Here is a 15,919-nt window from a genome sequence, read left to right as displayed (position 1 = left end):
GCTAGGTGAATTTAAACACTTTGACATGCATATATAAAAAGTGTTTATATATCTAATTTGTCCAAAAAAAAAAAAAGTCATACCCGTGTAACGTGAACAACATTCCTTTCGAGACCATTTATTAAAGCTTTGGTTAATCAAAGAGATTAGTTGGATAAGTATAGTTAATCAAAATATTGATTCATGGTTTCAAGGTTTTTTGTAGCCTATATTGCAAACAATATGTAGCCTAGCTATATGTCTATATCTAGCCGACAAGTGGCACCTTTTTTGTAGGAATTTTTATTATATATACTATACTAGATTAGGACCCACCCGATGTGCGGGTTTATAATTTTTTAATAAAATTAAATTTATCAAAGAATATAAAATAAATATTTTTAATAAGTAAATAGATACACCGAGGTGTCCAATGTGATATTTGATGTAAAAGATGCGACTCTACGGTTGAAACTATTAATCACGTTTTTATTTTGAATGTACTCGTTCGTGTGAAGTTTGGGATTTATCTCTGATTCCGGTCTTATCAGGGGGTTTACCATATGAGTCGATGTACTCGAATTTGGATTTTATTTTCTGGAGGGATGCCTCTCAACAGGGTGATCCTGATCAACTTCTTCAATTACCATGGATTTTATGGGCAATCTGGAAGGCCATAAAAAAATATCAAGGTTAAAAAATAGAGGCGAATGATATAATTACTCAGACTTTAGGCGATAATTTAGCCTGGGAATAGGTGCTCTCTTTTATGGCAGTCATGTCAGCTCCATCTTCGTATTCAGATGTCCAGGTTTCTTCACCTCGTTGTCACATTGATGGTTCTTGGAAAGCAACAAATGTGCATTCATGATTGGGTTGGTGGTGTTGGGTTGGTGGTGTTGTGTTGGTGAGGAGTGAACCTTGTTGTTGGGGGCCAAGTGTCTAAAACAGAGCCCCTCCCCCTACATTCAGAGTTAAAAACGTTGTTGTGGGCCATTGAGCGGATACGTGTTGAAGGGATCGTTTGTCAACGTTTTGAGACTGATTGTGAGTTACTCACTATGGTGCAGTCTTCTGAATATTGGCCGTCCTTCTCCAACTTGCTCGATGAGTTTAACTCGCTGGAGGCTTTCCCACTATTCTCCATCTCTTGGATTCCGCGTGCGTCAAATACGAAGACAGATTGTCTTGTCCGTGCTTCGTGTTCTCTTATCTCTGATGTTTCTTTTGTAAATCCTTTCCCTCCGGTTTGGGTAGCTAACCGAGAAATTTCCTTTTAATTGTTTGATTGAAAAAAAAACCAGTAAATAGATACACTTTTAGTTAAAGAAAATAGATGTAGATGAGTTCAAAGTTATTAAAATAAAATTAAATTTAACAAAGAATATATATCTAGTTCTTTTCGTAAGTAAAAACAATATATAAAAGTAAAAAGATAAACTTTAATTAGAGAAAATAGTTGTTTTTTTTTGCTATAATATACTAATGTATATCCATTTACAAATCTACTTTCTACATCACCACTAAAAGTGTACTTGTACACACAAATATATTTTACTGTTAAAATATACTATTTAGTCTTTATGAACACATTAAAGAATATATTACATGTCTCTTTACTTTAACATTTGTGTAGTTACAAAAACGCATATGTTAATCTTATATACTCCTATCTTATATATTACAATAGCAGTCTTTTTGAATAAATTATTTGATTAGCGAAAGAAATATGAGACAATCTATTTTTTTTTATGTTTTTTTCCAACAATATTTTTCTTTGTGTAAAGGTGAGTATTTACATTTTCTTAGAAACATTAATTAATTGTATAATTTTCACAATCATTTTTATTCTTATATAAAAATTAATATTTTTTCTTATACAATTAGCAACTTAAAATTAAAATAAGTAAACAATATTATAATTTCGAATTCTATGATATATATACATATATTTTCCTTATAATAATTTTTTCTGAATTTTAAAACTGTTTAAATATTTTAAATAAAATTAGGTTTTATTTTCTCTATTTTATTTTTATGGTAGGTTTTGATTTTTACATTTTGATTTTTTTAATTTTAATAAATTTAAAATTGACATGTGTTAATATCTGAATGATACAATTGACACATGTCACGATCTTGTTAATGAGTAATTTTGACATCAAACTTTATATAATAAGATTTTTTTTTAGTTTTTTTTTCTCTCTTTTTTTTTGGTAAACATATTCTGTTTTTTTTTTCTTTAGTGAAACAAGATTATATCTTCTTTTTTATTTATGCGTTTATTACCACTTTTCTGTTTTAATTTTTTTTCTTACTTAATATATTTTATTTTGTGTCATATTTTCTTTAAATCTAGATGACTTGAGTAAGTTTATCGGAAGTTTTATTTTAATGTCAATGCATATTCAATACTATTATTATATTACTACTACAAAGAGATGATGTTTTTTACTAGCTATAGAAGAAGTTTACAAAAATTTAGTCAGTCTTACTATTCTATATCATATTTTTAGTTCTATGAACTTTATATACAAACTCTAAATACAAACTCCAACTAAAGCACGCTTAAATTTGGAGTTCTCTCAGGAGCATTGACTGAAAAAATAAGTGCACTTTGGTGATATAGGTGGCCAAATCAATTTTTTTAAACCTCTCCGCAAGTCTCTGAAATCGGAGTGTCACAATAAATTAAAAAATATCTATAAAAATGTGAATGATAACAAAAGTATCTTTTTTTTGAAATTTTTAAAACTACGAAAAATATAAAAAATCTATTTATTAAGGTAAATTAAAACCTCTATATATTAATAAAATATTATAGTCCTGATATTATTAATTTATAGAGGTTTTACTGTACATTCTAAATGTTTTTACAAGCCCATACTTCAGATGTTCATTAATTTAAATAGATTTGGATTCTTCCTTGTGAAGGCTTCGATTTGATATATACTACAGTTTACAAATTTACCGGATAATAATAACGGGTTATAACGTACTATTTCTGATTTTACAAAATTGACCTGTATATTTGAAGATAGAAGATAAATTACGAAAATAGCGACTTCGAGGTTTTTTTTCTGCAGAACAACGCTAGTTCCGACCATTGGGGCAAACTTAACTCTACATTGTACACGAGACTCGCTAGCTCCATTGGTTGACGACCATAACTAATCATCCGTTGTTATGAACAGTACATCCTAAAACATCAATGTGATAAATTATTTGTGATCTTGAGCCCAATTTGCTATTTTGTGAGTTTCAAAGTAATTCAAGAAAATTTACCAAAGTTAGATATCAACTCTTCAAGAATCGGCGACTGTTTAAGAGATTATTAATCCTCTATAAGAGATTACATTACATAATTCCAAAATTTTAACCAAATAAATTAACGAATGAAAACAAAGTAGCGAATAATTTCAACACACTTAAATGTTAAGAAGTAAACAAACAAATATTAATAAGGATTATATTGTGGACGCATTATCTTTGGTTTTACTATATCTCAAAGTTTATAGTTTAGAAGTAAGTGAGATGACGCCAGATGGTGGCACATGGCTTACCAACTCTCTATGCCTTGGACAATGTACACAAGTTCAAAGCTCAAGGCTTTTTGGCCTTTGAATTCTCCAAGAGAATCAATTTCAGATGCTCAAATTATTCTGGTTTTTTATTTGTTGGATATATTACACACATCTACTAAGTTTGATAAGTAAATTAATGGGCAATTTAAAGTCTATATACATTTAAGAGTACTACAATGAAAGATAAATTGTCAAAAAGTTATTTATGAGGAACAATTAGCACTCTAAGGTTTATATAACAAAAGTTTGAATGTGGATTGATCATTTGATTATCCTGATCATGACAAATTTTATTTTAAAAGTTCACAAGTTAGATGCATTTTATTTATTTAGTTAGAAACTATGCATAGTAGTACAACATGAGAGTAAAACTATTTGAAATTATATAATTAGTCGGTAACTCCGAAATACTGAAGAATCGGGAGTAGTGAGTGCAGGTTGGAGCTGTTGCTCCTCAAATCTCGAAGCAAAACAAACAATGGACTGGTTTCTGGTTTTGTGTTTGCATTAATATAATCAATCCTGCATTTACCTAGAGCGGTTTTACTACTAATAGCCGGGCGGTATTACTATTAATAGCCTTTCCATTTTGATGTTATTCCTAAATATAGATACAGAGCCTTTTCTGATTAAGAATCCAAAGCCTAGTACGTACTTAAGTTCTAACATCAACCCAATTATAGGGTTTTTTTTCTTTCTTTTTTAGGGTTTCGTCTATCTAATATTATTTGAGAGTACTTGGGAATGAATCTTGAGAAGAAAAGAGAAGAGTACTGCTTAATGAGTTTGGCTTCAATTTTGTTAAAGAGACCTTTTTCATGGCTCTCTCTCCTCGCCCCTCCGCTTCTTCACATCCTTGGACTTCGTTTCTTGCATCTCATCCTTACTTGTGCTGCTTTGTTCTTCTCCTCTTTCTTCTTCCCAGTCTCACTTCCTCCTCCCCCATTCCAATCATCAAAACATAGTCAAGAACAACATCAAGATCGAGACTATGTTGTCACTGAAGATATAACACCAAAATCGGAGGAAAATCTCGAAACCACCAATGGTGAGGATGAAGACAACGCAATCCCCGATGATGAGAGCCTCATAGAGCTGTCTTTACCGAGTGGTCATTACGTTGGTCACCACTACACCAGTAATAAGAATCATCTATATCTCCAAAACAACAAAGTCCAAGATTTCAGGCTTTTTGATCTATTCAACGATTTCATGGAAGAAGATAACCTCATTGAAATCGATATCTCCATTGGATCCATTAAGTATTCAAGGTTTGAGATCAAAGCTTGATCTATATACATTTAATGACTTCAATGCTTTCTATACCTCTTTTTTTCCCCATGCGGGATTTCGTTGTATCACATGAATAACTCGCGAGTGTAAATTAATATTTGATTTTTTTTTGCACTTCATTGTGCTCTCTGTTTTGTGTTATATATATGTTGGTAGTTTAATTTGGTTTATGATATATGCCTTTGTGATACATATCAAATCTACTATCTTTTGTTTTTTTTTTTGAAAACGGAGAAATTAAGTTTGATTTAATTTTTGTTAGTAGTTCAATAATTTACGTGATACATGGTGGACCTGGCTGCGATACTACATTTTAGATGGAAGTATCATCAAGTTTGTACGTAGTTAATGGTTGGGTTACATTATTTTTGTTTCTTTTGTATGGCTCTTGTGTTATGCTATATGAACACATCTCGTTTCTGGACTTGAGAATCTCTTTGAAACCCACTTAAGTCTCACCAAATCTTATCAAATCTCATCAAATCACAAACTATTTCTTCTTTTCAAAAATAGAAAATAATAATAAATCCACCAAATATCTTAAAAACTCACTATAAATCTTCTAAATATCCAAAATCCTCAAAAATTCTATTTTGAATACCCCACAAAGGTGCTTGATAAAACGTTTAAACTAATTTTAATTGAGCTTTTTTTTTTCCACCTCGCCTAGTGAATTGATATAGAGTGAATCACTCAACGTCAGCGATGTGACAAAAGTCACAGATAAATGAAGTTTGTATTGCAATGAGCGAATGGTGGATGGATTATATAAAGAAGTTTCCAGTCTTTGTACACACTAGACTGATGCTTTTATTGAACAATAGACATGAACACAAAGAAGCATAAACATGTTTCTGAAGAGGGTTTCAACGAGGGGTGGGAGTAGAGATGGAGGCTAGGCCACGCGTTGCGTTGAGGAGGTTGGCATGATCAGAGTTGCAGTAAAGATAGTTCTCCCTACCCATTGTGCGGACAGTGGAGAAACCCATGTATTCCATCTCCTGCGATCTCTTCAAGCAGATGTTAGCCATAAACCTAAACATCTCTTTCTTCTGGTTCCAGGGTTGGTTTACATATTCCTCAATCGGCATCCACTGCGAAAACCCCACAACAAGAGATCAAAAACATCTTCAATAACTAAAATCATCTTGGTTCAGCTTCATTATAATATATATATAAGATGTTTTACCTTAGCAGCCAAGATTTCAGAGTCTTGTATCTTAATTTCAAAAGTAATTGGTTCTAACTCACATAAGAAAAATAGATCCGTTTTTCTTTCCAAGAATGCTTGGTGGCTTTCCCTGCGAGAGGACAATAAAATGAAGTCAAGATTAATTAAACCGATCAGGGAAGATGGTTTGAAGATATTGTAACTTGTTACCTGAAAGCCAAGACTTCTACAAATTTTGTCTTAATCTGAAGTAAAAGACCAATAGAAAACACGAATTCAGATTCCAGTACATCGACATAAAACCAAAAAACAATAGATGTTATTAGGGATTTGAAGCTAGACACGTACACCAGTTTCTTCTTCGACTTCCCTAAGTGCTCCTTCCCAAATATTCTCACCCTGTGATATCATAGGGAAGTATAAAATCATAAGCAAAAAGAAAAAAAACCGAGATTGTTTAGGCTGTTTTTGTCAATTCTCTAAAGCTTTAAACTCTAGCTTCTTGTACTATATAGTACATATTCCTTTAGGTATAAGATCAGACTAAACTAAAAACAATGTGCGAGAATCCCATAAGCGCACCTCGTTAATAACACCGGTAGGTAGTTTCCACACGCCTGTACCTTTGAAATGACCATCAATCTCCTGGACCACGAGCACCTTCACATGGAAATATCTGGTTCAAGTTTGTTGTAATCGTGCCAGAGATCGAAATACTAGTCGGAAATAAATAAACATCATGGTACGGAAACGGAAGGAAAAAAAGAAGACCTATACATTATAGAAGAAATTAACGGCCTCTCTAGTCCAATCACTGGCTACATTAGAAAAGAAAATGCTTACATCTTTTTACTGATTTGAGTCTTTTATCGAGCCATTAGGATTCAAAGAAATGGACCAAGAAAAGTAGACGCTAATAAGTTGTTACCTCTCTCGTATTCTTGTTTAGGACAAAAGCACCGACTCCAATACGACGGGACGCATTGGCAGGAAGAGTGTTAGGTAGCTCAGAGATCCAAGATGTAAGCATTGTGTATTCTCTCTCGGCATGGTGGCATACAAACCCTTCCTGACACGAAAAAAAAAAAAAACAAACAACAAAAATGCAATCACCAAAATTGAACAAGAAGAATCAATTAATAAAAAACACATATAGTTTACAACATAACTACTTAATTACCGCTTTCGCTGGTGCAATCAGATTGTCAAGCCCATCAGCCAGTTTCATCCATATTCCCTTCTTCCCCTGAAAATATCCATATCTCAACTCATTGACAGTAGTAGACTATAATTTTTATCCTAAAGAGTCTCCTTATAGATAGAAAAAGAAACAATCTAAGGCGGCTCAAATCTGAAGTGGTCTCGTAATGAAATACCTGACTTCTCCATGCCACAAGTGAAGCGCTCAGTTTTGGGACAAAATCTTCAACAGTCATTGGCTCCGTCAAGTCCACCTTAACACCTCCATAATTGTCTGGAATCCCTTGAAGTAAATGGGTCTCTTGAGCTTCGCCGTCCATGCTGCATAAAAAAAAAAATATGTTACAATGACGAGAATCCAATCAATATACGTTCCACAAAAGCTTAAAAGTCCTTATAGTTAAATACGTGTAAGAAGAGACATACCTTGAAGTAAACTGAGTTATCTTTGGTAATGAAAGGATCGAACTCAACAAGGGTTTTATAATCAGAATCTGAACGTATCAGCCAAGAGGACGACTCAAAGAGTAGACTTTGGGATACGTATAGTTTAATCAAATTTTCCAATTATTAATTAATTCATAGTTGCAACTTGCAAGTAAACAAATAGGCAGCCTAGCTTTACGCATGTGGACGACAAGTGTGGCACTTTCTTTTAGTAGAATTTTTGTTTTACTTAATTTCTATGTTAGCGTGTATTACAACTTTTCTATTCTTAAATGATATTTTCTATATATTTCTTTTCACTCAGTATTTAATTATATATATCTTTTTCATTTTCTTTATATAAGATCTAGACAACTTAAGACCATCATTAGTGGAGTAACCCACCATGGTTACTCTTACATTAATTAATTATATAAATAATCATAAATTAAGTTAAGTAACTCTAAGAGAACCTAAGCAAAATTATCCTATTACTAGAGAACTCCAAAGAGGTTACTCAAACATTTAAATAATAAATTTTTAATTTTGATTTATTAATTATCAAACTTTAATTATCTAAAATGATAAAACAATTATTTAAATTTTTTATATTACATAAAATAGAAAACAATATTTTACAAACTTAAACATATTTTACAAAATACGGAATAGTAAACATATTTTACAAAATACGGAAGCAACACGATAAATCAATCACCGAAAGATCAAAGCCAAATCCTAGAAGAGGAACTCACCCAGAGGCCGTGTGAGCGACAATCAGATTAAACTTGCTTTAAAAAACCTGCAACAAGAGACGACGAAGAAACAAAACAAAAAAATCAGAGACGCGACGCGTTAAGAAAAAGAATAACAGAGCGATACAATTGGATTGAGAGAGAGAGAACAAACCCTAGAAGGATAGGAACGAAACCCTTAAGAATGAAGAAGATCACTTGGGCAGACTGCTTAATCCAATTGATAACTCGATTCTTCTCTCTTTCTTCTTTTCCCGATTACATATGAATCGCCATTTTTTTCGCCGGAGTTCTCGAGAGAGAAGAGAGAGAGATTTTGGGGAAGAAAAGAAAAGAAAATGAGTAAAAAATAAAAAAACGCTTTTATATTTAACAAACACCCATTCACAAGTCGCCACGTAGCGTTCTTCAAGTGTTGCTCAAACTCCTTCCCAGGATATCGATTCTTCGATATTGGACCCATTTTTGGGTTGTTTAATATTATTTTGGGGCCCAAATAGGGGAGTAACTTTGTGAGTACTCCCCACTAATCATGCTCTAAGTATGTTGATTGGAAGTTTCATTGTAATGTCCACGCACCATGCATATTCAATTTTATCAACTTTCGCTACTGGCTAAAAGACAGGATTTTTCAAAATCCCAATTCAATTCAGTGGGATCTTTTTTTTATTTTTTTTTTCTTTCGTCTGAATAGTATCTTCTTTTTTTTTTTTTTTTTTTTTTTTTTTTTTTGTCAACCAAACATTAAATTAAAAGATAACTCCAAGATTAGTCGCCCAAACTAGAGGAAAAGTGTTTACAAAAGAAGAAGCTGTAAGTAACAATCTCGAAGAGCGAGCAAGACAATCAGCCCGCACGTTAGAACTGCGCGATATCCTCGAAAGCATGAAGGATGGGAAGGAGGAACGAAGTAGACTAAACTCATCTAGCAGGGTGGAGAAAGCGGGCCAATCATCGGGAGACTGCACCATCGCCACTAGTTCAGCACAATCCGTCTCGAAATACTGACAGTTAACGCCTGAGGCTAAAATGGAAGCCATCGCCCAAATCAAAGCATGAAGCTCCGAATGAAGAGGTGAAGGGCCACGACGCTGACTCCGTGCTCCCAATAACTGCGTTACATCCTCACTATTGCAAAACCACCAGCCTAAGCCTTCCAAGGGATCTGATGCCTTCCAAGATCCATCAATCTGACACCGGGGAGCGGGGGTCTGATCCTCCAAGGTAAGAGGCTCAGTCGAGGTTGAAAGAGAGGATCTTACTTCCTCCCATAACAACTTATCAGAAGTCGCCTGGGTCAGAACATCACATGGTTCTGCCTCGAAACCCTGATAGACTTTTTTATTCCTATCTTTCCAAATAGACCAGAAAATCCATGGTAGGTGAAAACCAATATCCGGGACAGCCGACTGGGACGACGCCCTCCAAAAAAGAAAATCAAGATTTGAATAAATAGAAGCAAAGGGAAATCCATCAGTGCATAAATCTACCGGGGATAAATCCCAAATCCGCCGCAAACGGGAACATTCAAAAAGAGCATGATTGATAGTCTCCACTGCCAAGCCACAACGCGTACATAGAGGATCACACCGGACACCCCGATGAGCCAAACGCTCCAACACGGGAAGAGTGCCGGAAGCAATCTGCCAGAAAAAATGCTGAATCTTTGGGGGAACCTGAAGTTTCCAAACCTGAGCCCTAAGAGATGTGCACGTCGGCCCAATCTCTACCTCATTTATTAAATCACGGGCGAGACGGTAGCCAGATTTTACCGAATATTTCCCAGATTTAGTAAAATGCCAGATCAGTTTATCCGGTTTAAAAGATTTACTAACCTCCATAGATAAAATGATTTGAATATCTACCGGATCAAAAAACTCCTCTAGAATTGGCATATGCCATTCCTTCGTGTATGGATTAATCAAATGGTTGACCATTAGACTGGGAAGTAACTGCCGACCTCGACCATTTGCTGATCTTGGTTGAATATCTGGAATCCATGGATCCCGCCACACTGAGACATTACAACCCGAACCAATCGCCCATCGAGAACCATGTTCGACCAAACCCTTAGTTGAGAAGATGCTCCGCCAAGCAAACGAGGGGGAATAAGGTTTCTTAGCCTGTAAAGGATGTGAATTCCGAAAGTATCTACCTCGCAACACTCGAGCCATCAGAGACGATGGATATTGAATTAACCGCCAATATTGTTTGGCCAACATAGCATCATTGAATTGTTCCAGCGCGCAAAAGCCCAAGCCGCCTTCACTTTTGTCCTTACATAATCTATCCCACGCCACCCAGTGCAAACCTCGTTCCTTATCATTAGACTTCCACCAAAACTTTGAGATAGCACTTGTTAAGCGAGACATTCACTCTGTTGGTAACTTGTAGCAAGACATAACATGAGTTGGAAGAGCCAGAGCTACCGACTTAATCATTACCTCTTTTCCTCCCTTAGATAGAATTTTTGCGGACCAACCATTCACACGATCATCCAAACGGTCACTAACGTAACGGAAAGCCTTTGTTTTAGAACCCTGGAGGTCCTCTGGAATACCCAAATACGAACCCATACCACCCTCACTGGAAATACCCATTACACCTTTCAAATGAGTCCTTACTTCAGCGGGTACTTTTTTGCCAAACATAATGGATGATTTCTCCAAATTTACCTCCTGGCCCGAAGCTCGTCCATAATCACTTATAATATCCATAACCGTATTACATTCAGCAGGGTCAGCCTTACAGAAAAACAAGCTATCATCAGCAAACAAGAGATGTGAGATAGTAGGACAATCCCGAGATATCTTAATACCCGAAATCCTATGCTCCCGTTCGGCCTTTTTAATATTGGCAATTAAGACCTCAGTACACAGTATAAACAGATAAGGAGATAAAGGATCTCCCTGACGTAGACCCCTCTGAGGTTTGATATAACCTCTGGGTTGACCATTTAGGAGGACTTGATACGAGACTGAAGAAACACACCACATAATCCAAGAAATCCATTTCCTATCGAAACCTTGCTTAACCATTACCGTTTCCAAAAAATCCCACTCAACACGGTCGTATGCCTTACTCATGTCCGTCTTGAAAGCTAGAAACTCTGATTTACACCGTGGATTAGTATTTAAGCCATGAAACATTTCCTGAGCCACCAGGATTTTATCGGTAATTAAACGTCCAGAAACGAAAGCCGATTGGGTTTCAGAAACAAGGGATGGAAGAAACCGCTTAAGTCTGAAACAGAGAACCTTAGAAATAATCTTATAGCATACATTACAAAGACTAATTGGCCTAAACTCCGTCATCCGTTGAGCCATCTCCTTCTTAGGTATAAAGCATATATTCGTTTCGTTTAACCGAGGATCAAATCGGTCAGTGCGGAAAAAATCCTTAACCAAAGCTACCAAATCTCCTTTAATAATGGACCAGAATCTTTGGAAAAACAATGCCGTCATCCCATCAGGACCTGGTGTCTTCTCGGGATGCATAGCAAACAAAGCCTTGCGAACCTCCGATTCCGTAATTTCTCGGATTAAACTTCTATTCATAGAGTCTGTGATCATAGAAGGGACCTCCTGCAGCATCTGTGGAATACCCCGCACATCCGACCGTTTAAAGAGATCCACAAAATATTGCGATGCAATATCCTCCATACCCGAAACCGATTCAGTCCAGATATCATCAGGTCCATATAAACCAGAAATCCTATTCTTCACCCTCCGCTGCTTCGTGGAAGCATGAAAATATTTAGTATTTTTGTCACCAACCCGTAACCAAAACTTCCAACTTTTTTGCTGCCAATATAACTCCTCATCCCGATAAGCCTCCTTCAGCTTTCGCTCTATGCTATGAATTTCCTCCTACGAAATTAAGTCATCCATTTTCGCCTCCTGCAAAGTCGCCTTTAAGGAGGAAATAACCGTAGGCCCAGTACAGACATTATTTTTCCGCCACCATGATATTGAATTTCGACAATTCTTTAATTTATCCACAAAGACCGGAATCCGAAAATTTTTAGTACGATTCCATTCAACCTCCACTGCTCCAGACAGACCATCTCTCCCCAGCAACCTCTTATCAAAACGGAATTGACGTTGCCTCCGTAGGTTTGATTTTAAACAAGTTGCCAGAATAGGACAATGATCAGAGCCAATCATTTCTAAATAATCAACCTTTGAATGGGGAAAAAGACAATGCCAGTCCTCATTACCAATGGCTCGATCTAGACGACAACGAACCACTTGATTATTCCGTCTATTATCTCGCCACGAAAGTTGTTCACCGTAACAAGGGAACTCTAACATACCACAGTGTTGAATCATAGAAATAAAGGGCGCAAACGAAGAAGCTGACCGCAATGCCCCTCCTGTTTTCTCATGGTTCCCGACCATTTCGTTAAAATTGCTGATCATAAACCAAGGATCAATTCTGAATGAACCAATATCCACTAACTTATCCCAAACCTCCTGTCTATTTTGGGGAACAGGATCCCCATAAACAAAAGAAAAATAAACCAACTGTTGTCCAAAATAGGCTTGAGCATCAATTAAACGATTATTATCAAAGAGAATAGAAAGTTTTATTTCATTCATATAGAAAATAGCCAAACCACCACGGGTACCACATGGATCAATCATATACAAATTATCATAACCAAACTTAACTTGAAACTTTTGTAAATAAGAATAACATTTTTTTGTTTCGGATAAAAATAAAACATCAGGATGATGCGACTTCCACAAATCTCCCAAATACTCCTCTGTCAGGTCTGCCCCAATGCCCTGACAGTTCCAACTCATAATTTTCACGTTCGCGCCGGTGGTTTCGGGAGAGCCACCATCCCCTGCTTAACTGATCGACCGCCGCCCGCAGGTTGACCAGACAATGACTTGGACCCTTGTTTCCCCAACACCTTTTGTTTTTGACCATCACCTGCAGATTTAGATAGAGCTTTAGCAAGCAAACGTTTCCCGGGAGAAGCTAAAGACAGAACATGTTTTTTAACTAATTTCTTAGACCGAGAACTAGGAGGCCATAAAACATCATCCTTTTTATGACCTAGAGTAACCTTTCTCATAGCAGTACTAACACCACTCACATCCAAAACAATCGGGAGAGAAGGAGTGGGAATACCTTCCGAATTAGCCTCATTAGAAACAACCCCATCCGCCTCCATACCCTCCTCCAACACCGTATCCTGCTCTATCGCAACCTCTCCCTCCTCCGGAAGATTACCATCCGAAGCTTGACCCTCCTCTAGTAAATCATCTGTAGCCTCATCAAACTCCGACCCTACCAAAGACTTATCAGCCTTGTGTCGAGGAGAACTCTCCATTGTTGCATCTCGATGAGAGTCACCACCAGAAACCTCTTGCCTACCCTTATCCTTCTGACCAGATTTAGCCTTGTAAAAGGGCTTAGACCAACCGGAACCAGAACCCTTTCGATTAAGTGGGTAAGTAGGAGCCTGCCCCATCTGCTCCTCATGAACAAACTGAGACCCACGCTTCCCTCCCACCCCCATCGCCATCGCACCATACGTTCTTTTCTGCTCCCAGGCTGAACCATGAAATCTGTCCTGCTGAAAGGAACCGAAACCACCCTCTCCAGCAAAAGACCCGTGAGCTTGAAAATCCAAGGCTCTCTTGACATATTTCCGAGGCTTTTCCCAACCACCCTCGTTTTGAATCACACCCTGTTTCCCCATACCTTGGTGACGCTGAACCCCTCTTTTTATCTGCCTGAAACTCAACACCTTGGGAACCAATATCCTTATTGAGCTCGGGACAATCTCTCTCCGCATGAGTAAGCCTAGAACAATAATCACAATACCCATTTAGTTTCTCATACTCGAGGGAAACTATGACCTCATCACCTGATGCGAAGGGCACAACCAACTTGAAGAGAAGGGGGTTGAACCCGTTGACAGTAACACACACACTGCCGGTCTCCTCATCAATTTCTCTGATAATGCCAAGCTTCTTACCAATAGCCTCCAGAGTAGCCACCTCCCATAGATGCATTGGGATACCAGCAACTTTCACCCAGAAATTTATAGCAGAGGGATAGGTTGAGGAAATAATTGGTTCCCACTTAACCAGAGAGACCATCCAACCATCAAAGTGGTAAGGACCATTTTGTAAGACTCCTTGCAAGTCGAGCTCATCAGCGAAGTTAAACTGGAATGTATCTTGACCAAATCAGCACCCACCACCTTGTCTTCAAGCTTCCATATCTTAGGCAGAGTGGAAACCAAGGACTCCATCCGTTGAACCGAAGGATTCATCAATCTCCCGATAAGGGTGAGAGAGAACTGCTGAATTCTCTGAGCCAAGACTGAGTTGGAGATTTTCACAGTTTCCGTACGCACCTGAGGAGCCTTACCCTTGAGAAGAGCCGATTGAGCCATAGGAGGGATCACCAACAACAAACGCACCAAAAACCAGAATTGTTGCACAACAAAAAACCAGAAACCGCACCAAGCAGAACATATCAGAGAATAGAAGAGATTAACAAAGAACACATGAGTGGGACGAAGTAGACCAACTCTCCAACTATATACCCTGATATTCCTCAATAAGTGTCGTCCCAAAAGAGATACTCCTCCATTCAAGTGAATCCCAAAAAAAACACCCTGACAACGATCTCAAATCAATTACGTATCCCGTGAACAGCCAAACCCGGAAATAACGTATCTCAATATAAAGACAAGATCGAGTCCTTGCCTTAATACGCCCCGCAAACGAAATCACCACCATAAGTCCCCTCAAATCCCGAAAGGAGACCAGAATCAATCCCGTAACCCTGATTACGCTCCAAACACTAACCCACATACAAGATCTCAGATCAAGCCAGATCGAATCTCTAATATCCGAATGCAAAGGAATCACTCCTTTGAAATCGGGATCCACTACCAAAATAAAACGCTTTAAGAGATTCAGAGGTAGACTTCCAGTCCGACCCCGAATAAACACACTTAACAAAGAACGCGAGAGACCCTCTCTCCGTCTCCCATCTTCACCGAGATCCTTCATTCAAAATCCAGATCCAATCACCATCGTAGTCGCACATAATTTAGTTTTTTTCAAACCATGTTTTTTCTTTTTTTTTTGTTGTCGAAAAAAAAAAACAAAAAAAAAACAAAAAAAAAAAACAAAAAAAAAAACAAAGTTAATTATCAAATAATCGAGAGCCATTCAGTAGGATCTTATATTCAAATAATCGCGTAGTTTTATTTAATATATTTTGATGAAAATTATATATGACTGATGATGATAATAAAATATTATCTTATAAAAAAATTTAAATAAGTATTAAAAAAAAAATTAAATTTCAGTTACCTAAATTTTAAAAATAAAAAAATTAGTTGTGTTATAAAATCAATAAAAAAAATCATGAATTTAACTTGACGTCCAGGCGAGGTAAATCAAACAAATGACCTCAGATATCCTAAACCATTTCTTTGAACACCAGTGAAACGAACGACATTTTTTTTTTTAAAA

General features: G+C 36.7%; 4 protein-coding genes across 4 annotated transcripts; 1 reads left to right on the top strand and 3 right to left on the bottom strand.

Moving 5' to 3' along the window:
- The first annotated feature begins 3,523 nt into the window (after nt 1-3,523).
- LOC104747127 (uncharacterized) lies at nt 3,524-4,975 on the top strand. The gene is given in 4 exon segments (XM_010468698.3): nt 3,524-3,571; nt 3,573-3,644; nt 4,001-4,103; nt 4,330-4,975. Coding segments are annotated over 4 exon segments (747 nt in total). The 3' UTR covers nt 4,854-4,975.
- A 626-nt stretch (nt 4,976-5,601) lies between these two features.
- LOC104747126 (nudix hydrolase 6) lies at nt 5,602-7,803 on the bottom strand. Its single transcript, XM_010468697.2, has 9 exons — nt 7,654-7,803; nt 7,404-7,548; nt 7,208-7,273; nt 6,956-7,096; nt 6,610-6,687; nt 6,376-6,426; nt 6,238-6,272; nt 6,046-6,157; nt 5,602-5,950 (listed from the first exon to the last, which is right to left on the bottom strand). The coding sequence occupies exons 2-9, from the start codon at nt 7,545-7,547 to the stop codon at nt 5,723-5,725; spliced, it is 855 nt and encodes a 284-aa protein (XP_010466999.1). The 5' UTR covers nt 7,548; nt 7,654-7,803; the 3' UTR covers nt 5,602-5,722.
- Nucleotides 7,804-12,277: 4,474 nt separating this feature from the next.
- LOC147926777 (uncharacterized) lies at nt 12,278-12,808 on the bottom strand. Its single transcript, XM_087487207.1, has one exon. It carries the CDS (start codon nt 12,806-12,808, stop codon nt 12,278-12,280), a length of 531 nt encoding a protein of 176 aa, XP_087343333.1.
- Nucleotides 12,809-12,977: 169 nt separating this feature from the next.
- Nucleotides 12,978-15,587, bottom strand: LOC109129220 (uncharacterized). Its single transcript, XM_019236960.2, has 2 exons — nt 13,551-15,587; nt 12,978-13,349 (listed from the first exon to the last, which is right to left on the bottom strand). Exons 1-2 carry the CDS (start codon nt 14,251-14,253, stop codon nt 13,222-13,224), a joined length of 831 nt encoding a protein of 276 aa, XP_019092505.1. The 5' UTR covers nt 14,254-15,587; the 3' UTR covers nt 12,978-13,221.
- Nucleotides 15,588-15,919: the final 332 nt, after the last annotated feature.

Source organism: Camelina sativa, chromosome 15, assembly GCF_030686135.1.
Source record: "Camelina sativa cultivar CO46 ecotype springtype chromosome 15, ASM3068613v1".
Classification (NCBI taxonomy): Eukaryota; Viridiplantae; Streptophyta; class Magnoliopsida; order Brassicales; family Brassicaceae; genus Camelina; species Camelina sativa.
This window is presented reverse-complemented; position numbering and strand designations above follow the sequence as displayed.